Source organism: Microtus pennsylvanicus, chromosome 4 (assembly GCF_037038515.1).
Source record: "Microtus pennsylvanicus isolate mMicPen1 chromosome 4, mMicPen1.hap1, whole genome shotgun sequence".
NCBI classification, from domain to species: Eukaryota; Metazoa; Chordata; class Mammalia; order Rodentia; family Cricetidae; genus Microtus; species Microtus pennsylvanicus.
This window is the reverse complement of record NC_134582.1, coordinates 88,600,587-88,625,928: the sequence shown is the minus strand read 5'-3', so window position 1 is coordinate 88,625,928 and position 25,342 is coordinate 88,600,587. Positions and strand designations below refer to the sequence as shown.

Here is a 25,342-nt window from a genome sequence, read left to right as displayed (position 1 = left end):
CTCTGCCTCTGTCTTCTGAGTCCTGTTAAGGATTAAAGGTGTGTGCATGCCACCACTCCCCGGGCTCTAGCGGCTTAGCTCCGCACTCTGATCTTCAGGCAAGCTTTATTTGTTAAAACATAATTTATCCCATGCTTTTTCAGACCCAGGCCAGCTGGCCTTGGTGAGTTCCCAGTAGAACATCCCCATTGTCTCAGTGTGTGGGTGCACCCCTCGCGGTCCTGAGTTCCTTGCTCGTGCTTCGTCTCCTTCTGCTCCTGATTTGGACCTTGAGATTTCTGTCCGGTGCTCCAATGTGGGTCTCTGCCTCTGTCTCCTTTCATCGCCTGATGAAGGTTAATATTCAGGAGGATGCCTATGTGTTTGTCTTTGGAGAGGGAGGGTGACTTGATCGGGGGAGGGGGAGGGAAATGGGAGACGGTGGAGGGAAGAGGCAGAAATCCTTAATAAATAAATAAATTAAAAAAAAAGATTTACAATGAGATCTGAAAAAAATAAAATAAAAAATAAAACCATAAAAAACATAAACAAATGATCACTTCAGGTTCCTGCTTCTTCTAGAGCAGCTGGTCTGGTCCAGTCTCTGCAGCTGGGCTCATCTAAGAGATGACTCGCCTCTATCTTTATTGTTTGCAGGTGGAAGAGAAACATGCATCTCTGGCAGTATAGCAAACAGGATAGATGGAAATCAGTTTCTAGAAAATGCCTTCCTTTCAAACACTTGAAAAATCAAGGTGCCTAGACAAAGGTTTGGGTTTGCTGATGATGTGAAAGGGACTGAAGAAGTCAAGGTGCCGCAGGACTAAAATATAAAATGCTCCATTTGATACTGAGCCGAATCTCTGAACCAATCAGGGCCTCAACCTGCCTCATCTTTGAGGAACCCTGGCTCGCCTTTAAAGGAGCTTCTTCTTCTTCTCTTATTTTTTTTTAAATGGTCTAACTCTGTAACCCCAGCTAGCCTCAATCTCACGACAGCCCCCCACCTCAGGTTCCTAAGTGATGGGAGGGATTGCAGGTATGACGCACCTGGTTGATCACTAACAAGTACCTCTAGAAAAAAATAGCAATAGAAAACCTGGCTACATCTAGTTTCTTTGATTGTCTTAACTTTGGTGAAAGATTTCTGGGTGGAAAAAAAAATAATGAGTCTTGCTCAACAAGAATTTTCTGGCTATCCCGACATTCCATTTCCCCACCTTCCCAAAGACTTCTTCCAGTCCTCTGGGGCAGCCTTTCCCGACTCAAGGTCAGCCTGGAGAGTCCCACCCAGGAATAAGTTTCTAAGGCGGAGAATTAGCCCCACTGCTAGCTTCATAGCGACCCTATGTGGCTTTTCTATCCTATGTGCGCTCTCTCTGGTCACTGTGATTGCCCAGGGAAGGCAATCAGTGGTTTACACTGGGTCTGAGACTGTCCGTCAGGGACAAAGGTGAGGTACAGAGGAGCGAACCCCCACAATGCACCACGGCTTTTCCACAGCTCTGATACCTTAACCCCGGGTGTTAACTGCACCATTTCCCCTCACGCAGGGAGTTAAAACACTTTACACAGAGTTGCTAAAAATTCTTTCAAATAAATATTTATTTTGCAAATCAGACATTCACTTTCAAATATAGTTTCTCTGTAAATCCAATTTTTTTAGGTATTATATTTACTTGTAATTCACTAGAGGCAACTGGATGGTATCATTTTACACGGGCGGGATTAAGAGTGTAGATGCAATTGTTCCAGATAGAAGGTACATTCTATTTCATACACAGTCGGAACCAGAAAGGTACATTAACTACACAAGCACAAATCTTTTAGCTTAATTAATAAAATATATTCATTCCATACAATAATAAAATATAATCGAATATTTGCTGAAGTACTTAAAAGGGTTACGAAATGATCTGGGTTATCACTGAAGGAATGTAAGTACAAGTCTGTAAAAAGATATTTTCTGAGAACAATTGCTACAAGGTTTAACATTTGCAAATATCTTACATACATAAAGAATAAATTATTCCCGGTTAACACAGTTTTGCCTTAGGGCCATAAAAGCTGTAACAATTTTGAACACCTTAAAGTCCCAAATTTTTCTAGGGTAGGTTCTGCCAGTTTTGGCACACAGCACAGGCGGGTTGGGGGAGGGAAATGCTCACAGTAATGACAGGGTTAATTAGCAGGCAGAGAGGCTTGGAAGGAGGGACAGGAAAACCAGAGGGAAGAGGACGCCAAGACACTAGACAGGTCAGGCCAAGCTCAGGCTTGCTGTGGCTCACGATCTGGTGCTGAAAGCCATCTGAGAGACTCCAGCAAGACTTGGGCTTTGAGTCAGGCTTTTGTTCCTGAATGTGACTTACTAGGGTGCGTGGCACACTTGAAAGGAAAATCATATTGCCAGATTTTAAACAAGAAAAGCAGTACAGAAATCAAAGCAAATGTCTCCAGTAAAGAGCCCCAAAGGGGCTTTGCATACAAATGCAGGGAAGGAGTGAAATTGGACTTGTGGCAAAAAAAAAAAAATAAAAATAAAAAAAAAAGCCAGAGGGAGCCAGACACGCTGACTAATGCTTATAAACTCAGCACTTGGGAGACTGAGGCAGGATAGAATATTCAAGACCTGTGGTTTAGTCCTCAGCAAGTGCCACGGGGGGTGGGGGTGGGGGGACAGAAAACACAGTACCCAGCAGGAAGGCAGAGGAACACTTCAAGAAATAAGAGGGGGAAGCACGCTGCCCACCGGACTCTTCTACCTTCCCCCCCCCCAGCAGCTAAATGTCCCACAGGCTCGACCCAAGGCTGCCATCTGGAAACCTGCCAGACATTTCCCAAGGGCTCTGAAGCCTCAGCGAGGAAAGTTCAGTTAGTGTGTGGTCATGGCACCCACACACTGTATGTCCAAGGCAGAGACGGGAGGACATGCAATAGTTATTTATAGCTCAGTGCTTTTCAACTTTATTAGGAAATAAAGGGAGCATAGTCCTGCACGCTCCTAAGTTTCAGATATGCATGACACCCACACCCTCAATGACAGCACAGTTTCTAAGGCCAAACAAAACTGTAGACTCTAGAGCAAATCAGCAGGGCCTGCAGAAACCAGGTGCCTGCGGAATGCTTTAGACAGACACAGGATGTGATCCTTAGCATACCTGATCAGGATGCGGGGAAACAGACAACTGCACACCGTGCTTTCTCCTCTAGGAGATGATACGAGCATCTGGGCTTCGGGGCTTTTCTCCAAAGCTGTGCTGTGGTTAACTAACTGTGGGAAAGCATTCTCGGAGGCCTGCAGAGTGTATGGGGACAACTGGACGGAAAGACTTTGGGGACTCTTATTTGAAAAGGGGAGAGCATACATCAACAAAGTGTTTTATTGGGTGGTTAAGACCTTTTTTTTTCTATTTAAAAAGGATAAACTTCTGTTTCACCCTGATACTCTTTAATACAAAAGCACTTGGTTTCCATAATATGTGGGGCTCAGAATCTTCTAATGCAAATGTTTTCTGAAGAGGCAAGAACTTAGTGATTTCTAAAACTTGGAAATTACATTCAAGGAACAAAAGGTAGCCTTTATTTTTAGCAATGTGGTTGGAACTGTGACAAGGGCTGATTTATTCCACATATCTAGTGGTGATGTCTCTAGGGGTTTCTACACTGTGCACCAGTTTGTACATTCGTGCCTGCGTGAGAGAAAGCCAGGAAGGGTCCCTTGGTGTCGCCGCTTCCCAAATGCTCACTCTCATCCATGTGCCAACACCTTAAATAAGAGGAGAACGCGCTTCTCCAGAAAAACCCTGCTGCACCAGGTTCTGTTTGTTTTAAAGACAGAGGAACGGTGGATGTGAGGTCATCTCCAGCCACAAAGAAATCAATGCGCGTGAGGCGCATGGCAAGCGTGGCGGCTCTCGCTGGGCGAGCGACAGTCTGAGCTGTGCACAGGCACACTCCTTCTGGGTGCTGTGCACACCATCTAGACAGCCCACAGGGGAAAGTGCAGTGTGCCATTTTATAAAAAAAATAGGTGACAACCAGAAGGACGTTTACTTGAAACCCCAAACTGAAGCGGGGTCTAGGGAGGTAACGCCATGAGTGTGGTGAGCTCCCACACAGTGAAGGAAAGTAAGAGGATGAAGAGGGGGAAAGCTAGCCGCCTGAAAGACAGAGACTAGGCGTGGCGGCACTGATGCGGGACTGAGTTCAAAGCCAGCCTGGGCTAAATAGCAAGCCCTTGTCTCAATACCAGAAACACAGGATTGGCAGCAGTGAAAGACCTTGTGCGGGGTCACAAAGCAGCGTTAGGCACCAGGACTCCCAGCTGCAGGCGCAGCAACAACAAGCACCGCATTTTACTAAGACAATGAAAACAAAGGCCCCTAAGGTGCACAAGCGCAGCTTCCTTGATGCTGCAGCTCCTGCAGCTGGAAGCTAGGCCGAGGGGGAGCGGCTGTTGAAGAGGCAGAGAAGAGACGGTATTCGGGGTTGGACTCCAAGGATTCTTCAGATTTAAAGCTATTTTGTCTTCAAAATGAGTTCCCGAGTTCTCCACCTTACAAACTACTTAAAGCAGCCGAGGACTACACCAGTATTTACTTTTGTCATATACTGCAGGTTTAGACCAAGTCCACTGCTTTGGTCGAATGGAGTCTTGAAAGCGTGGTCCACACTGCTCGTCAGAAAGTCAACCAAAGAGGGGAGCGCTGAAGAAGCATTACAGAAATCCCGATTTCGTCACCTTGGTTACGGATCCACGGTTTGCACAGAAATAAGCAATATGCATGAAGTCAAATTAGGATTAAAACTTGAAACAAGAAGCAAAAAGTAGGATGGGGTAGATGGGACAACAATCTTGTACTCTTGAGGCAAAACGGTAGAAATTTCTTTAAATAGGCACTTTATTATATCCACAGGCGATAAAATCCCAGAGCTACTGTTAGGCACGTAAACACAGACCCTGCAAGAGAAACAACCGAGACAGCTGTTAGCCCCGAAGTCACTCTCAGGGATTTTCTTAGGTGCCAGGAGCCAGTTAGAGGGTGGAATGAGGAAGGGCAGGGACTACAGGCACTTCTTCCCTCTCCTTGCGCCAGTCAAGACCTGAAAACAGTGTGCCAAAGGGGTGCTATCCATGAAACACTGTTAAAGAACACATCTCCACCTGGCAACCAGCACCAGCATCTTCCCAGTGCAGACGTGTTCAGGGGTCAGGAAGACCTTCCAATGTGAGCTAGAATCACCACAATTGGGGTCAAAGTGCATGCATGTGTGCGATCCACTTCCAAATAAGGAGCAAAATTTCACTACTAAATGCTGCTATAACTTTAAAATATTTAGTTAATCTGAAATGTTAGCAATGACTTGAAATAGTGATTTTAAAAAATATTTAGTTTTTATCATATGCAAATGAGTGTTTTGCCTGCATGTGTATATGTGCAACATGTACATGCCTGGTGCCCATGGAGATCAAAAGGCATCAGATTCTTTGGGACTGAAGTTACAGGTGATTACGGGCTGCCATGTGGGTGCTGGGACTTGAACCCAGGTCCTTCGCATGAGCAGTGATGTTAAGCACTGAGCCATCTTTTCAACGCCCTGGTGATTTTTTGATGCCAAAATATTCCTTCTTTGGCTGAAACATTACAAAAGCAAAAATAACATCTTTACAGGATCGCCCTGGGGCTGGAGATGGTTCAGTGAGAGCACCGTGAGTCTGAATCTCTAGGATCCAGCTAGACAGCTGTGCATGCCCATAATCCGGCTGTGGGTAGTGAGATTTCATTTGTATTTTGATAAATAAAGCTTGCCCGAAGTTCAGAGAGTAAAATGGCCGCACTGATCAGCCTTACACATCAGGCAGTGGTGACACACACCTTGAATGCCAGTAGCCACACTAGTTAGTTTGCCACAGAAACCGGGCAGTAGTGGTGGACACCTTTAATCCCAGCATTAGAGAGGAATATAAAACGGGAGGAGACAGCTCTCAGTCTCATTCTGAGATTCTTGGAGGCAGGATTGCCATTTTGGACTGAGTTGAGGTAAGAGCCAGTGGCTGGCTGTTTTGCTTTTCTGACCTTCAAGTTGAACCCCAATTTCTGTCTCTGGGCTTTTATTAATTGTGCTACAGCTGTGTGGGTGGGTGGGTGTGGGGAGGGGAGATACAGGACTGCAGGCTGCCAGCTTAACTCCAGGTTCAGAGAGAGACCCTGCCTCAAGGGAACAAGGGAGAGAGTGACAAAGTAGGGAAGCCATGCCCTCCTCTGGCTTCTTCAGGTACACACATGGGTACCCCCTCCAAGTGTCACCAACGGAGTAAGATGGTCACAAATCGAAGGTCTTCCCTTCTATTTATAAGCTATTTTCTGTACTGAGCTTCACTGAAATCCCTAAACCATAAAGGACAGCATCCTATCAAATTGAAGGTCTCATTATAAGGTTAGCATAGTATCATATAAAGATACTATAATAAAGTACCTTTATTACTAAGGAAGAAAAATGCAAATTAAAGGAGGTCTTCCACCTACGGGAAACTGCAGAACGTGTTGCAACACAAGGACGTTAGAGCAGGAGAGCCTGCGTCAGCTGCCCGCCTGACTGGTCTAGGATGCTGGCTCATCTTTCCAGCTGTCTTAAATGCCTGGGTGTGAGGCAGCTCACCTGCTAAGTATTTGATCGTGTCGAGCTTGTGCGCCTCCAGCAAAGTCTTGAGGCCAGCCACCTCGGTTTCTATCTTCCTGTCTGTCTGGGTCAGGGCTCTGTCTTGCTGGGCATGCTTTGAAAGCAAAGAGGTTGAGAACATTAGAGTCTGCGGGTGCTGGTCTGTGCCCCGGTGCTCTGACCCAGAGCTCTTTCTCAGCATGGTGCAGTCCCGGATCGAGAGCTGGAGCTGGCTTTAGTCTTGGCTCTGCCATCCTCTGGCCACACTGCACTGTTCAAGGCCCTTAACATCCTCTGTCTCGGTTTCTCTGTTTGGAAAAAGGGATTAAAAACAGAACAAACCAACAACCCACCACTGGTCTTGTCTCCAGAAGAGCTATTGAGAGAATCGAGAACAATAATCTATATGGCAAAGTTGTTGAGAACCAGACTGCTTTGCACTACCTGCTCTTGAAGGTAGTGATGGTAGTCCCTGTCTAGTCCCTGCAGGAGACAGATTAGGTAGTCCCTGTCTAGTCCCTGCAGGGGACAGATTAGGTAGTCCCTGTCTAGCCCTGCAGAGGACAGTAGACACAGAAGTTCCGCTGAGAGAACACAGCCTTAGATCTGAGAGCAACAGAGCTGACTCAGTACTATTTCTAGCCACGCCTTTTCAGGCTGTCTTGTCTCACAGGTCAAACGTCAAGTGTTCTATTACCATCCAGCTCAGCGACCAGGGGCCAATTTACGTCCTTCTCCAAATGTGAGAAAACTCCAGACCACACATTAACATCAGTGCACAATGGCTCTGGCTGTCGTGTTAATGCGTGAAAACACCGAGAGAGTTCTACTAAAAGTCCAAGGATGAGAAGGTTCTTTTTGGTTTTCCAAGGCAGGGTTTCTCTGTGTAGCCGACAGTTCTGGAACTCACCCTACAGACCGGGCTGGTCTCAAGCTCACAGAGATTCACCTGCCAAGTAGCTTTTTAACAGCACCAATGCGGTTAAATAATAAGAAAATGAACCCATTCCAGAGAAAGACCCTTGTATCCCATAAAGGTCCTACAGCACAGGTTCCAGGCAACACAATATATATTATTATAGGGATCTACCCTGTAAGTTACACTCGCGCCACTCCACCGCTAAGGTATGTATGCATGTATGTATGTATGTGTATATATATATATGCATGCATACAGAAACACATACATCAATTCATGCCTTAAACTGAAAATACAAGTAGTGTCTTATATTTTGTCATTTGTCAATCACTGAGACTTAGCGTTAATTCATAAACATGATTTTGTTTTGTTAAGTTTGAAAGTTTTATGGTATTTCAACTACCGGGTATTTATCCCAAATAACCCAAGCCAAAAAAAAAAAAATCTAAAGTCTATGCATCCACGCTTGTCACACTTCACACAGCAGCTGAGTGACAGAAGGAACTCACGGGTGCGTCAACAGATGAATGAATGAGCTGTGATAACACGACAGAACAGCACCGTCCGAAGACGGAAGCTGTGCCATGTGCAGTATGACGGACCCGAGGAACGGTACTCAGGGGAGCCAACCAACCACGGGAGACAGAGACGCTCTGGCTGCACTGACACAGGTCAGCTGGAGGACAAACCCAGAGAAAGCAGCAAGGAGGCTGTGGGACTGGGAGGAGGGGGAGTGAACTGGGCTTTATGGGACGTGGCTGGGGGGCCGGAGAGATGCCTCAGGTGTGTGCCTGTGACTCCAGGGCCGAGAGGTGGACAGGTGGACCCTGGAGCTCTTGGGTCAGCCAGTCTAGCCAGCCACCAAGTTCTGGCTGCAGTGAGAGACCTAACAGCAAGGGGAGAGCTACTCAGGCAGACACTTGATATTGACCTCTGAACCCTACAGAAGCATGCACAGTTATGCACCCCTTCCCAAGGAAAAAGCAGTTTCAACTCTGCAGAATAAATGACACTGGGGACGGAGACGTGGCTCAGTAGTTAAGAGGACTTGTTGTTCTTCCAGGGGTTTAGAGTTTGTTCCCAGCCCTCATGTTGGACAGCTTACAACTTCCTGTAACTCCAGCTCCAGGGATCTAATGACCTCCTCTGGCTTCTGCGGGCACTTGCACCCACAGACAGACAGACACCACACAGATAGACAGACACAATTAAAAATAAAGCAAATCTTCAAAACATGCTATTGAATTACGCACTAAACTTCTTTCAGTGATAATTCTTGCATACACTTTGCCACAGTGACAAAGGATCCCACGGTAAATGTGCACATCTTCCTGCAACACGTCAGACATGGTTAACCCCAAAGCTGAACAGAACGGCAGTCAAGTCGGCCCCGGTCCTTACCAGGGACACCATTTCTGTCCTCAGCTGCAGCATCTTCTTCTCGTTCAGTGAGTACTGAAACAAACATGCAGCACGGGTTACAGTCTGGTCCACTTCTTTCTGCAGCCCAAACCTTTTCGTTCTCACCGCTTCCCAGAACATCTGACAGGAGACGTCACCCTGTACCCCTGCAGCCCACAGCTCTTTCTCTGAGCCTTCTTATTTATGTACACTGGCTGTGCCGGCTGTTTTAATATCAACTTGAGTCATTTGGGAAGATGGAACCTCAGTTGAAAAAACTGCCCGCCAGACTGACCTCAGAGCATCTTCTTGATTTGATGTGGGGAGCCCAGCTCACTATGCTGATGGTCCAGGGGCTCTAAGCTGGCTGAAAAAGCCATGGGGAACAGGCCAGTGAGTAGCACTCCTCCAAGCCTCCAGGATTCTGCCCTGATTTGCCTAAATGAAGGACTACACGTTGTGAGCTGAAATAAACCCTTTCCTCCCCAAGTTGCTTTTGGTCAGTGTTTCCCCCAGTAACAGAAAGGAAACCAAGACACTGCTGGTGTGCGGCCCCCTCCACCTCTCTCTGCTGTTTCTCATTCTGTCTCTTGACTGTGATATCGCTGGGTCCTGCCTACTGTTAGAACAGCATAGCTTGGGTCCCATTTAGATGGGTTTGAGAGGACTAATAAAGAGGAGGGGCATGAGTTTAATTTAGGAATGACGCTCCCATAGCTACAAGCCTGACAGACATTACTGACAGAGGAATTATAGGAACAACATAACGTTAGGAAAAAATTGTTCAAGAAATATGACCCTGTAACATGATATACTAATGCTATAAAGCATAACATAGAATACATAACAAGAAATACAGCAAAGTATCACAAACTCTCCTAACAACAGCGTCCAAAGAACCCTGCTGTGGGAAGCCACAGCCAAGTGTTTCTGAAGGTCCTTAGCTATTAATGGTAGTAAAAAGACTTACTATGGCTCTTTTGACAATAAAATAAATATCAGACATATTTCCATAATAACGAGCATTAGTATTTAATCGAGCAAATGGCATTCTGTATTTTATTTTTTTTTTTTTTTTTTTTTTTTTTTCTTTTTTTTTTTTATTTTTCGAGACAAGGTTTCTCTGTGGTTTTGGAGCCTGTCCTGGAACTAGCTCTTGTAGACCAGGCTGGTCTCGAACTCACAGAGATCCTCCTGCCTCTGCCTCCCGAGTGCTGGGATTAAAGGCGTGCGCCACCACCGCCCGGCCATTCTGTATTTTAAACGAACATTTTCAAGAACTAACATTGCTAACAGGAAAAATAGCAATGCCTTAGACTACCTACAAAATTTCTCGCTATAAAATGTCCTATTCAAACCCCTGGAGCAACAGAATGTAGTAAGGCAGTGGTCAGGAATAAAAATGCATCCCCAAACTCCGGAATCCCGAACTAAGGACCAGGCTGGTGACTCAGGACCCTGTTACATAAACTGGAAGGGTTTCAGATCTGTGCCATTCATCATATCACCACCAGAGGGCAGAGTGGAGCTGGATGGTCTGTACACCTTTAAACTCACAGCATTAACAAATCCAGAGATGAGGAAGGCCTACATCTCGACACTGTCACACTTACTAAAATGACGCTCTGGTGGCCCTGTCTCCTGGAACTCCAGAACAGCAGTATTCTATACTACTATGGAAATGGCTGTAATATCACAACTAATTTTTGTTGGCTGTATCGAACTCAGGGCTTCCCACATGCTACCCAAGAGCTCAGCCAGTGAGTTACAACCTCAGTCCTAATTTAAATTTGAAATTAGCATTTTAATCTCATCAAGAAGAAAGTCAAACCCTTCATTTGCTCTCATTGGCTGTCACACGTTTAGGTACCAAGCATGCAGTTCTGCCTGTTGCTTCACAGACCCAAGCCCGACTTCCTCCCTCAGCAAATCCTACACGTTACAAGCTTTCATCTGTATCCACGCCCTGCAGCTCCAGTCTCTGAGATATATTTCTCTCCAGCTTGGTTATGCACAAGCACACAGTTACCTTTCTAAACCAAGTGAACTGCAGCAAAACCTAGCTGTCCGGAGGCCACAAAGGGCTCCCTGTGCAGGAGACAGGTCTTTGTGACTCAAAGGTATTTTAAAGACAGCCGAAGGGCCCAGCAATTACTCTGCATAACAAAGCTCAGCTTAAGTAGCTCCAGTGTGAGGCTGGCTGGTCTGAGCTCCAGTTCTGGCTTCATCCACTACTGCGACACACTCTGACTGAAGACCCACTGAAATGTGAGGAGCATGAAGGGCTGCGTGGGCCCCAATGCGTGGATCGGTTCTCACTAAGTGCAAAAATGCTCCACGTGCCCCAGCTTTCTTATGCCCCAAGGAAGTTACGTTACTGTGTCACTCAAGCTAAAGAAGGGCGCTGTCGGAGGCCACAGAAGGGCTCCCAATGCAGGGGACTGGAGCAAGAAGAGGGGAGAATTTGGACAGGATAAAAAGTCAACAGGGCGTGGAGGGGATTAGAGCCCAGGAGGAGCATGGGAAGGGGGTCCTGTGGTTTAGCAGTACAACCCGGGAAAGTGGGAGGCCCAGAGTCTGAGTCTCAGAACTGCTAAAAATATGAAAAAGAAAAACCCGCCAGAGCAACCCAACATACATCCACTGAAACACACTACTACTCACTGTATTGAAAAGATGATAGGAAATATGCTTCACCAAAGTTCAGTGTAGAATTTAATATAATACCAATATTTGCTATGTCAGAAAATCAGGGACTTTTCAAGTTAGGGGTTGTTAGGGATTAAGTCAGTATTAAATAGAATGAGTTTAACTTCCTTACTAACATCTATGTAACAAAATCTACTATCTTTGAAACAAAAGATTTAAATTCAATTTGAACAACTTTTTAATTTAAATGTTACTTCTGAAACCAAATTTAAGTCTGATGTAAAATGCAATTAAAATTTAAAATCAAGTGTGAACTCTGATAAATGGACAAGTGTCTAATGATATTTGTATCTTGCTTATAAGACTAAGACTTCAACAAGCATTCCATTCTAAAAAGAAATAAATCAGTGATTTACTTTCATAAAGGAACGTACCAATTCTTTTACTCTGCTCTTCTCTAGATTGAAGTTTAATTTGGTGTCTGTCCGGACTTTGAGTACTTCATCCTGGGCAGAGGGCAGAGGACAAAGGGAATAAATGAGCCAGCGTACGAAATCTGAACCTTCTGAGGGCTTACACCGTCGTCGACTGCCCACTGTCTGTCCCAAGGAACCGGCCCAGCAGGGACTGCCAGAGGCCTTGAGACTGGGACTCAGGACTCTTAGGTCAGCTCTGTGTCTCGCCCTCCCAGGTATCTGCGCAGATAATCCCCACCAGCCTGGGAGGGCTCAGCTGTTTTAACCTCAAGCCTCGCCTTATAACCTCCCTCACTGGAATCTGAATAAAATTCCTCCAACCATTTTTGAAAGCAAAGACAGACCAAAAACAAATAGTCAACTCTGGTTACATTAAGCTTTTTCGCTAAGACGCACCAACATCTTTTCTAATGCCACCGTTCTTTCCGACTTTACAAAATGACCAGCTGCTGGGAGAGCAACCATCTAAACCCACGTGGAAGACTATGAAGCCGCCTTCTTCTAGAACAGTCTCAGGGACCCAGTTCTGATTTACAATGACTCAGCCAGGCGTGGTGACAGAGGCTATCAACCCCAGGACTCAGGAGACACAGACGGAGGTGGAGAGCTGTTATCTGTAACTTTACACACACTGAGACCCTATCTCAAGAAAGAAGAATACACCCTTTAACAACACAATTTCCTTAATGACAATGGCCACAGACAAGGGTAACTGATACACCACCTGATGTGTGCTTTGAAATATATTACACAAATTCCACAGCATCGCATGCTCCAGCACACAAAATGTACCTGTGACATTTTATCTATTCATGAATCATGGGATTACACACACGCTTGAGGGCAGAGAACTTACCATCATTTGCTGTTTTAACTGGTGGAGTTCAAGTTTTATTTTCTGAAAACAGAGTAAAGGGAAAAAAGTCAGGGACGTGTGACAGGTAAGGAGGCAAACACAGAACAAACGTCACAGCGGACGTCTAAGCACAGGTGTCCCAGGCCCTTCATTGCCTCACGCGACCATGCTCACAGCGGACGTATAAGCACAGGTGTCCCAGGCCCTTCATTGCCACACGCGACCATGCTCAGGACACAGAACTCCCTGAGCTGGCTGTGGAGGTGCAGCCTCCAATCTCAGCACTGGGGACACTGAGGCAGGAGGATTGTGCAATGAATTTGAGGACAGCCTAGTTATATACTGAGTAGAACACCAGTCTGGGCTATATACTAAGACTGTTAAAAAAAAAAATCCCCAAACCCAACCAACTAAAACAGTCATCCTATAATGCATGTGCAACTGGGAAACCAGCCCAGCTCCCCCTTTTCAGTCACATCAAGTGAGGAACTGTGACAGACATTTGTCCTCAGGGACCCCATTTTCTTCTTAGTTCTTCTGTTCCCCCCCCCCCCACACACACACCAATTCTGCTCTCAACAAGCTGAGTTCAAAATCAACTGTGTGACTTTCCCTTACAGGACTTCAACGAGACTGAAGACGAAAGCCATGCGCAAAGAAGCACTTCCCTGAGCCACACACTACACTTTAAAAGAGGCAGAAAGCGGGCTGGTGGGATGGCTCGGTGGGGATAGCACTTGTCTTGTAAGCCCAACAGCCCGAATTCTGTCCCCAAACCCTATCGGAAGGTGGAAGGAGAAAACCAGCCCCACAAGGTCGTCCTCTGACCTCACAAGCATGCTCTGGAATTCACACATGCACACACATGCATTGTACACATAGTCAATAAAAAAATTGGGGCTGGAGAGATGGCTTGGTGGTTAAGAACCCTAGTTGCTCTTATAGAGGACCCAGGTTTGATTCCCAGCACCCACATAGCCGCTTACAACCATCTGAAATCCCAATTCCAGATGATCTGACACCTTCTCCTGGCTTCTGTGGGCAGTGCATGCAAGTAGCATAGATACACACGTGGGGAAAACACCCGTAAACATAAAAAGGCTTAAAAAGAAATAATATTTATTGATCTACTTATTTTTGGTAGGAAAGTGGTATTCTATAGATCTACTCCTAACCTTCCAGACTGGGGGAAAATCCTAATACCTACTCTAGTAGGATGATGTGCATATTAATATAATAGCATAGACAATGAAAGCACAAGGTTCTGTTATGTAGCACACTGCATGCATCTACCACACAGAAGTCTAGAATAGGCACAATCAGTGGAAGATTAATCAGCCAGGGTTGTTTTACTTCTGGAGAGGAGGCACGAGAAGGGGTCTGGGCTGGGTTTCCAGGGCTAGGAAAGTTCTCACCATGATGTGCTCAGCTGTGTAACCCTGAACAGTCACTCAGTTATTTCCTTGTGCCCTTCTAGGTGTGTGCAGCTCAGCGCCTTAGCAGAGAGATTGTTAGCGTAGCTGCTTTACCTCATTTTCTGCTCGGAGGGCGGAAAACTCACTCTTCTCCAGGATCACCATATCTTTCTTCACGTTAGCAATATTAGACATTATCTGCTGAAGAGTGATTTCCTAGAGAAAGAGAAATAAACACGGCCTCTAGCCCCACTTCTTTTCTCTACCTGCTAAGACAGCTATAAACAAACTAGAGCAGCGGGGCAGAGAGGGACTGGCAAGGAGAACACTAATCCGTAGCAAAGCAAGCGAGTCACAGCTTAGGGAGAGAGACCGCACTCGGAAACACGAAGCTGTCACCTACAGCTCTAGCCACATCTCCAGCCATCAAAGTGAGCTTGCCTGGAACCGTCTCGGTGACATAATTAGCATTGAGCACAATCCTACAACTAACTACATGGCTTTCCTGAAGTACTTTTGTTAGGATTTTTGCCTCTGAACTAGAGTTAAAATTACCATACACTTTTCAATGGGACACCATCCAAGAAGCCGCTTGAGTATTTATTACAAGTAATATCCTGCTTTTGGATTTCCAATGTGTGAACCCACCCTGCCCGCATTACCTGCTGCACCTTGGTGACCGTATCGCTGTAGACGATATCCATGTTGGTCTCTGTGATCTTGACCAACGCAGACACAATGATTTCCGCTTGTTGAGTGGTAAACCCTAGGTAAGCACACAGAAACAACCGGACTCAGAAGAAAAAAGGCAAAGACAAAGGTGTAGGAAGCACGCACGTTTCTGTGGAGGCCTGAATTCTGAAGAAAGAGGAAAGAATGGCACGGTGGGAAAGACGGACCTGCAGGCTGTGGCATGTCTGCCACCTTGACCAGAAGGAAACACATCAGCAATCTCTAACACCGTCCTCAGGTTCCAAATCAAACAAAGTAGAACACATCTGCTTATCAAGACGACTTTATATGTCCCCCATCTCATCTCTAGCTTTCTCTTAAGTTCGAGGCTGAAGGACGTTTGGGTGGAAAATGCCTGCTGTTTCATTCGACGAGAAAAGCTGAACAAACTATAACACGGTGTTTGACCATTTTTCCAAAGCCCAGTAAGTACATTAGTGCACTTAATACCCGAAGGGATCTTGGGATTCTTCTTCTGTCTGTGGTACAGGTAGGCAGGCACACAGAAGCGGAGGAGGCGGGGCTTCTCCAGCTACCCAGAAACCAGGGTGTCCGCCCACCCAACAGAGGCCGGAGTGCTTACCTAGTGCAAATGTGTGTAACTGGGTAAATAAACTCAGTGAAGTAAGCACGGACATGTTTATTTCAAAGGCATACTCTATGTTAACTCAAAACCTGGTTTTGGGGATGCATGTGCCATATAATAGAGAACTGTAGTCAGCATATTTCTCTGAATATTAATTATAAGGTCATATCCTGTGTTCCAAGAGTACTTTAATGACCGGCGTTTGTGTCACGGCAATCTTTCTGGTCTATGTGTCAGAGTGTCCACAAGTGTATGGGAGTCAGGGGTTGATGGCTGAGGATCATCCTCAATACCTTATTTTTATTTTTTAAGCTAGGGTCTCCCACAGGACGTGCAGCTGGCTGACTCAGGTAGACAGGCTGGCAAGCTCTGCGGATCATTTAGTCTTCCCTGCCAGTGCTGGGATTGCAGGCACATCGTTAGGCATGGCTGTTTACAAGGGAGCTAGGCATCTGAAGTCAGGTTAAGAGAACTTGCTGCTCCTCCATAGGAGTTGAGTTCAACACCCAGGACCCTAACTTTGGGCAGGTTACAAACTATCTGTAACCCCAGTTCCAGGCGATCTGATCCTCCCTTTTGAAGGCACCCCCCCCACATACATAAATAAAAATTAAAGAAGAAAACAAATAAATGCAAGAAAATCAAACCACAATCCCAAACAGCACAGATGAGATGACTCAGAGTTTAACGGTGCATGGTGTCCAGACTGGCCACACGCGGTAGAAGTTGGTTCAACTCCTGCAAGTTGTCTTCTGATCTCTCCCTGACCACAGTAAATATACATAAAAAAACCAAACCAAACCAAAACCAAAACCCCCAAACCACTCAAAATACAAAAAACAAAAAACCCAATAAATCTCCAATAAGCAAAAATGTACTGGCTTTTCCACAGAGAGAAACTGTTAAGAAAAGTTTCCATTGTATTGATGTGGGATTCCCCTTTGTATATTATGAATATGTTTTATTACCATTGGTTAATAAAGAAACTGTTTCGGCCAATGGCTTAGCAGAGCAAAGTCAGGGCCATGTAGCTGCTGAAGGACAGAGACGCCAGCCAGAACCTTACCTGATAAGACACAGTCTCATGGTGATACACAGATTAATAGAAATGGATTAATTCAAGATGTAAGGGCTAGTTAGAAATACGCCTAAGCTATTGGCCAAACAGAGTTGTAATTAATATAATTTCTGTGTGATTATTTGGGTCTGGGTGTCCGGGAAACGAATGAGCAGTCTCAGTTTAGAGAGCTTCCTTATGCAGGGCTGGGGAACAATTCAACTCACAAGATGCTTACCCAGCAGGCACTAAACTCTGTCCCCTAGCCCTGCATAAACTGTGTGTAGGCATCTGTAATCCCAAGTAAAGGCAGAGGATCTGAAGTTCAAGGTCTCCCTCAGTTACACAGTAAGTTTGAGGCCAGCCTGGTAAGGATACGTAAGTACTTAAAGTGTCTTTTTCAAAAAAGTCCTCAAGCCGAAAAAGAGAAAAAAAAAGTAAGAAGTGAATTTAAAAAGTCATAGTTAGCTTTGGCTGTTGATTCCACAAACCTAGGAAGTGGAAGCAAACAATCTTAATGGAAGAACGGCTCCATGACCCATGGGCATGTCTGTGGGGGTAATCTTTTTCTTTTTTCTTTTGGTTTTTCCAGACAGGGTTTCTCCTGTCTGTCCTGGAACTTGCTCTGTAGACCAGAGTGCCCAGTCAGGGGGATCTTTTTAAATTGCTAATTGATCTGAGCAGGCCACGCCCACTGTGGGCAGTGCTATCCCTGGGCTATTTAAGAAAGGGTGCTGCTCAAGTCCATGGAATAGGCCAGTAAGCAGCATTCTTCTGGGCTCTCCAGTTAGTTCCTACTGAGTTCCGGTCACACTTCCCTCAATAATGGACTGTAACGCGTAAGCCAAATAAACCCTTTTCTCCCCCAACTTGCTTTTGGTCATGGTGCTTAATCACAGCAACAGAAATCAAATTAGAACAGCAACCAAAAAAGCTTTCTGAAGGCTGAGAAGTCGAAAGAGAAATACAGGAAAGGAAGCTAAATCTGAGAAGTCACTGAGAGCTGTGCTGACCCAAGGAAGGTGCATCCAGCGACAAGGGCGGGCAGGAGTCGGACTGCTTACCATTTGCTTCAAGTAAGCACACCAAAGCGTGGGTGTCAAAGTAGAGCTTCCGACTCACAGAAGAGGGCAAGTTCCCCTTTCTGTGCTCCAGCTGCGGGCACCCAGCAGACAGGCTGAGCTCTAGAAGGGAAGAAAAATGAAGCCAGATCAGTCTCCATGAGAAACAAAAGCCATTCGAAGCTACAGGTTATGTTTCAATGCCTCAGAAACCCGTCTTGTTTTTACAGTGCCATAATCCACACATATGATGTAACCATTTCAGACATAAAATTCATTGGTGTCTTGTATATTTAAGAGTAGTGCACTCATCCCCAAGTCAACTTTCTCCATCCTGATGGGAAACTGTATCCTTCAGCCAGTACTCCATCTTGTCCCCAATGTCTCAAACAGGGTGTCCCTCTGCAGGCCAGACTGACCTAGATCAAACTACATGGCCCAGACTGGCCTTGAACTCACAGTGATTCTCCTGCCTCATCAGCCTCCCACATCCTGGGATCTCAGGCTGGCGCCACCACACTCAACCCTCTCCCCCACTCTCCATCCCCGCCTTAGATAACCAGGAATCGATTTTCCAGCCTATTGTCCGCCTACTCTGTATGTTTCATATGCATGGAGTCCCACAGGGCGGTCTTGGCGTTATGGTCAACGGTCATCCACGCTGCAGAACGAGCCAGCACTCTGTTTCTGTGTCACTGGAAGTCTTCCACTGCAGAGCTAGCTCACACTGTTCATGCATTCGGTAGCTGGAGGGTGTGTGCTGTGCGCACATCCGGGCTCTCAGGAATGACCCTCGGAGTAGAACTGCAGGGTCCCATGGTAGCTGTTTAAGAAACTGCCAGATTTGTTCCTAAGTGGTGCCACCAATTTTCTTGTTTACTCGCAGCCAAGGAAGCTGCCAATTTCTCTCCACATCCTCACTAACACTTGTTATGATGTCTGTTCTGTAAATTATAACCACCCTAGCGGGCACAAACAGTATCAGATCATGTGGCTTTCACTGCACTGCTCTCCTCTCTAACAGTGCTGGTCATCGTCTCAAAGAAAATGTCCGTCCAAGTCCTTTGTCTACAGAAGAACATATTTATACAGGTGTGGTGGCACACGCCTTTAATCTCAGCACTCAGAAGGCTGAAGCTGGAGGATTTCCATGAGTTCGAAGCCTGATAAACACAGGGTTCTATGACAACCAGAGCTACATAGAGACCCTGTCACGAACAACTCAGTTGTAAGCCACTGCATGTGTTTTTTTTTAATTTATTTATTATGTATACAATATTCTGCCTGTGTGTATGTCTGCAGGCCAGAAGAGGGCACCAGACCTCATTACAGATGGTTGTGAGCCACCATGTGGTTGCCGGGAGTTGAACTCAGGACCTTTGGAAGAGCAGGCAATGCTCTTAACCACTGAGCCATCTCTCTGGCCCTGTTTTTTTTTTTTTTTTTTAAGTCAGAGTTTCTCTGTATAGCTCTGGCTGTGCTAGAACTTGCTTTGTGGACCCTAGCCTCGAATTTACAGAAATTTACCTGCCTCTGCCTTCCAAGTGCTGGGATTTAAGGCGTAGACTACCAAGTCCAGCTTGCTCCTGACTATTGAGCCATCTCTCCAGCCTTTTTGTCTATTTCAGTCCATTACTGACCTGAAGAGTTCGTCACATATTCTAAACACAAGTTTCTTACCAGACTATTTTCAAATACTTTCTCCAATTATTAGTTAGTTAATATTTTTATTTTTAAATTTTACATTTTTAATATTTATTTTTTATATATTTTTTGTTTTGAACTTTTGAGAAGTTCAATTTTGATGATGCCCAAATAATCTATCCGCCCTCTGCTGCCTCTACAATTGATGCCATGTAGAAGAGGAGACTATTGCTAACCCAAGATGGGCGCCATGTTTTCTTCTAAGAGGTTTCCAATGTTAGCTCTGACATTGAGGCCTATGATCCAGGAAGAGCTACATATGGCATGAGGTAGCCTCGTTGTTCTGCATAAAGTCATCTAGTTGTGCCAGCACCATCTCCTCTATGACACTGTCCTGTCAAGCTGGTTGAAAGTCAGCTGCTGTGTGTGGAGGTTGACCTCTGCACTCTCCGTGTGTTTATTACCCAGAACATCTGCCTCATCAGGACGTGGATTGTGTTCTTTATCCTGATTATTGGTCTATTCTAGATGGATTTTAGGAAAAGTATGCCATTTTTTGCAAAGAGGCTCTGAGATATTTGAGAATTGCATTCTATGAATTAAGGGGTACTGTCATCTTAGTAATATAGTAATAATTACTATACGCAGATTAATAAACACAAGACCTCTTTCTATTAATTTAGGTCTTTGCTCCAATCATGTTCTACAATTCTCTGAGTGTGGGCTTTGTGATCTTTCCCAAACTTATCCCTAAGGGTTAGTTAAGGTCACACCCCCGAATCAAACTGTTTCACTTTCAGAGTGTGCACTGCGGTGTATAAATATACACCTGACTCTGGACTCACGGGTGCCTTGGTGGACTTTGACTTTTCCTAGTAGTTCAGGGCGTCCCCAGCGTTTTTACAACCAAGGCCATGGCATCCGAGAAGGAGAGCTTTACTCTGCTCTCCAGCCTGGACGCCAGATGTTTCATTTTCTTATCTAAATATCCTGGCTACAACTGTGAAGGACAAGGCTGGACCCTGATCTGGGAAGGAAAATTCAGTCTTTCTTCACCACACCTTCGCTGGTTTTAAAGATACTCTTTGTCACTTAAATTCCTACTCTAGGGACAGCCCCCTTTCTTCCCTGCCTTTTTTGGTTTCACTCTGTAGCCCAGGTTGACTCTGAATTCAAGATCCCCCTCCTTCCTGCCTTCCAGGTCCTGAGATCACAGATCCAACCCATCCTGTAAAGTTATATCAAGGTCTCCATCTGATACAGAAAGCCAAGCACATTGTGACATTTACCTGGCTTTTTGTGCTTTACCAATCACTAAAAGTTTTGTTTTGTTTTTAAATTAGAATAACACGGGGGGGGGGGAGTCTCTCTATGTATTTATTTCTGGTTCTGGTTCTTCTGGAACTTTCTATATAGATCAGGTTGGTTTTGAACTCTTGAGCTCACAGAGATCCTCGTGCCTTTGCCACCTGGCACCAGTAATTCTTTCTATTGTGTGTGTGTGCGCGCGCGCAGGACTGTGCCACTACTCGGTGCCCAGAGCCCAGACGAGGCTGTCTGATGGCCTGCTGGCATTCTGTGCCTTACTCCCTGAGACAAGGTCTCTCAGTGAAGCTGGGGCTAGATGGGCAGTGAGCTAACCACAGAGATCATCTTAGCTCCCCTCACAGCGAGGTTAAGATGCAGGCAGCCTTCCCTGACATTTGGCACAATTGTTGGGGATTTGAATCCAGGACCTTTTGCTTATGCAGCAAGTGCTGTTACTGCTGAGCCATCTAATTCTGTCAGAAAAAGGTGTTTAAACCCAAAAGTTTCTTATTAGAAGAGTCATTTTTGACACAAAACAGGGCTAGTTAAAATAAGGAATTTTTGTTCAAGCTATAGACCTTTAGGCACACGACAATCTTGCTACAGATTTGTCTTTGCTATTCTAATGCTGGCACAGTGTGGCTGCAGGGTAGCCTGCTACTATGGAGAGAGTAGGAGAAGAATCCTTTAATAACTCAGGGATAAAGGGTTTCTTCAGCAGGCCTCCCTCATGACCAGAAAAACACTTAAGCTGTTCAACCACCTCTCTTGAACCTTTAAGGTAGAGTGGGCAAGATAACACAGGTCTGGTGTTTCTCTGCGGCCTTCAGCAATCATCCCACATGCCGGGCCACTTGGGAAGAAGTAGTTGTCACGGTGAGCAGCAAGTTAAGAACAAAAGATACGATAATTGTATCAACAATGTTTGCTGCCTGACAAAATATAAAATGCAAGGACCTCTGCGTCTGAGAGTAAAAACAGGCCCTTACTTCTTTAAGGAGGCTGCTTCCGTTCCCAGCTTTTATGTTTTTACATAAACTTTGTCTATTTCCTCCACCCAGGTAAAGAACAGCCTTTATTGTGCCTTTGCCCATGTTCTCAAGCTAGCACAGGAAGCCTGGCTCTAGCACTTATTACTGCATTTCCACATCTGCATCTTCCAGCAGCCCACGTGGTCCAAGGCAGCCAGATTCACTGTTTTCTGTTTTGGCATTCCATCAGAAGGCTTTCTATACAGCAAGCCAGGAACAACTTTATACTTTGCACTTAAACTATAACAACATCCAGGATCTAGATTATGACACTAGCTAGTCTACCTGTTCATGAGTGAACTCACATCACACTGGGCCTTTTCCATCACCATCCATCTAGAGGCAGGACTAGAGGCAGCTAAGATAACAGCAAGTATGTGAGGCTTAGTTGAGCGCTTGCCCGGTCCACGTGAGGTCCTGGATTCAAAGCTCGCTCTCGCTCAACACCGCAGAAAAGTGTTGTGGGGCACACCTGAATTCCTAGCATTCAGGAAGAGGCAGGAGGTTCAGGAGTTCAAGGTCATCCCTGGCTACATCGGGCTGTTTAAGACCAGCCTGGGTTATACTATGAGACCCTGTTCTGCCCCCCCCCCCCCCCCCCCCCCCCCCGGTCTACCCAACATAAAGCAGACCTAGCTTTAAAAAACAGTGTGGAGTGTATGAAAGGGCTCCTCTGGGAGTCCTCCTAGACTACTTCACTCATCTTAGCTCTCTGCTGGACCATTCCACGGGTTGAGATGCTTGACAACATGAGTCCAGAGTGTGTGGCAGCCAATTCCTTATGTAGAATCAGAAGGCAACTCTTGTGACTTACAACATCAACCCCAGCCTCACTCTTCCATATCTACACAGCAGAACAAAGCCAAGCACGACAGGGCTGGAGAGAAGGCTGAGCAATTACAGGCTCTGGCTGTTCTTTCAAAGGATCCCGCTCAATTCCCAGCACCCGCACGGTAGTTGGTTCACATGTGTGAACACATGTGTTCGGGTGCATATGCAACATCTGTGTGTCTGCCTGTAGAAGCCCGAGGTTGATCTCTGGCATCTTTCCTGATTAAATCTCTACCTTATTCAGCCAGGCAGGCTCTCTCAAATGAACCTAGAACTCATGGCTGTGGCTAGAGATTGCCTCCAACTGTACCTTCTGAGTGCTGCAGTGACAGCATTTACGTGGGTAGGGGATCTGAACTCTGGTCCTTCCTCATGAGTATTTTATCCACTGAGCTAGGTCCCCAAACCCCTACTGCTATTAGGAGCTAGCAGGGATTTGTACACTTATGGCTTTCTCTCTCTTTTTTCCCAAGACAACTAGAACCAGAAATAGCAAGCTTATTTCAAGAAAACTGTCTTCTAAAAAGTAGGGAAAAGGGCTGGCCACTTCTCAGCTGGCATTCCACTCCTGCTGAGGGAGGGGAATGCTCCTTGCTCTCTGTCAAATGACAACAGCGGGGACATAGCAGCTCTGAATTCCCCGGGGAGCACAGCAGGAAGTCAGTAACTTGAGGTGTACTAGAATGTAACATGTAATTCTACTTTCTGGAGATCTTCATCATAGCCCAAGGATGTTTAAACCCTTAATTACAAAAGGAATTCAAAGTTAACCTTGAACAGATGAGAAACCGACTGCAAATTTTCAAGGCACAGCATCCTGAAGTGAATCTATCTACTGAGGGCCTCAGGCACAAAACCAACCAACCAATCCTGGGCACAGAACAAAGGGACAAAAATGGGCATGAAACCCATTTTTTCCTTCTTAGAAAATGCATCTCTCCTCATATCTGCCTGAAGAATGACATTAAAAGGGGACCATCTTGCTAATGCAATAAGAAATTTAAATTCATATATTTAAAGAAGCGAACAGATAGGAAAGCAACAGCTTGTCAATTGTACAGTAATCAGGGTGTGGTAGCCTAGACTTTAATCCCAGCACTTGGGAGGTGCAGGAGATCACTGTATGTCCAAGGCCAGCTAGGGCTACACAGTTCTGACCCCGTCTCAAAACAACAACAACAACAACAAAAAATCAAAATAGCACATAGAAAGGCAAGGTATGGAAATAAGATGCCAGACCCACCTCCAACTCCTATTTCCTACAGGGCTGATATAAGTTCACTGCTCATTTCCCGTCTGTGTATAAACTGTCTTTCACCTTTCATAACTATCCATTTCTCCCCTAGTCACAGGTATTCTTAAATTTTAGATGCCGGCAAGACTCATCGAAAAATACGGAAACCAAAGCGTGGGTGCGGATGGCTACTAATGGACAGAAACGAGTTACCCAAGGTGTAATTATGCCACATTTTCTGATTAGCCCGCACGATAAGATTTTATCTGCTACTTACTGAGAGCAAATTCTAGTTAGTTTACTTTCAAAATCTTACTCAGTTCAGTGATGTCCCTCCCCTTCCTTCAAGTGTTTAAATGACACATCAATGAATCAGGCTTTGGTCACCCAATTAAAACTCACAAACGGAGATCCTCTTCAATTCCTAAACATACTGCCTCTGTTTTTCTCTATAGTACTTGTCAAATTAGTACATATAAAGTTACTATGGACAAGTACATATACATATAGAAAACACACATGCATGCTGTATGTCTTGCGTGATTTTGTGGATCTATTACCCCGAACAGCTAGTAAAGTGCCAGCCACAGAATGGGCGACGCCATGAAAGAATCAATACAGTTTGGAATCAAATCAAAGCGTAAGGCCATCCTTTCATTCCCGGATCTGCTCCTCTAGGACCTGCACGCCTAGGCACCCGCATCCAGAACTTTTCCCACGTCTCCCTGGCTCCAACAGGTGAATCGGGGAAGACCCGAGTATGCGTGTCAGTGGGTGCCCGGACACACGGGCTCTGCGCTCCGAACCTTCGCCCGGGCGTGGGCAGATCCCTGCCACCTGGGTGACCTGTCCTCCCGCCTGTCTCACCTCTCCGGCTGCTCGCCAGCGCGGCCACACGCCCGGCGCCCAGCGACAGACGGCATTGCGCGTTCCTGCCGGCGCCGAGCGCGGCCACGGGGACGGCGTGCCCCGGGCGCGTGCACTCAGCCAGCGTCCTACGCGGGGCGGTGGCGGCCAGGCGCGGGGAGGGCACGAGCAGGAGGAGCAGCAGCGGGGACGCGCGGGCGGCCCGTCCGCGAGGCCTCAGCCAGCTTCGTCCGCCGGGCACCGGGGAGATGCCGGGGCGCGCAGGAACTCTGCAGCCGGAGGGCAGGAGCCGCTGACGGCCCGGCGTGCGCTTCGGCCGCTCGCCCGCCACGGAGCCGCTGTCCATCCCCGAGCGGGTCACAAGCCCGGGCGCGCAGGCATGTCGTTCCCGCGCGGCCCCGACCACGAGTCGCCGCGGGAGCGAGCGGGAGCCGCAGCGCAGACCTGCCCTTTCCTGCCGGGGCGGGGGCGGCGGGCGCCGTAGTCCGCTGTAGCCACGCCCCCTCCCATAGACGCGGGCTCGGTTAGCCCCGCCCTGGCCCCGCCCCTCTCCGGGCCATTTACTACTATTCCCTTCATATGATCATCCGAACCACGCCCCTTCCCGGTTCTTGCCCATAGCCACACCCTCTCCGG

The 25,342-nt window shown here is 46.3% G+C and overlaps 1 protein-coding gene and 1 long non-coding RNA gene across 2 annotated transcripts in view; both read right to left on the bottom strand.

The window, feature by feature from the left end:
- Positions 1–1,566: 1,566 nt before the first annotated feature.
- Positions 1,567–25,167, bottom strand: Mcur1 (mitochondrial calcium uniporter regulator 1). Its single transcript, XM_075969782.1, has 9 exons — positions 24,707–25,167; positions 17,795–17,914; positions 15,018–15,121; positions 14,470–14,571; positions 12,941–12,982; positions 12,043–12,114; positions 8,960–9,013; positions 6,640–6,754; positions 1,567–4,939 (listed from the first exon to the last, which is right to left on the bottom strand). The coding sequence occupies exons 1-9, from the start codon at positions 25,050–25,052 to the stop codon at positions 4,884–4,886; spliced, it is 1,011 nt and encodes a 336-aa protein (XP_075825897.1). The 5' UTR covers positions 25,053–25,167; the 3' UTR covers positions 1,567–4,883.
- LOC142848142 (uncharacterized) overlaps positions 1,567–25,342 on the bottom strand; it is an 86,867-nt gene continuing 63,091 nt past the window's right edge. Inside the window, exon 2 of the long non-coding RNA XR_012910378.1 lies at positions 1,567–1,802. This is a non-coding gene — a long non-coding RNA (uncharacterized LOC142848142). The remainder of the gene's footprint in view (positions 1,803–25,342) is intronic.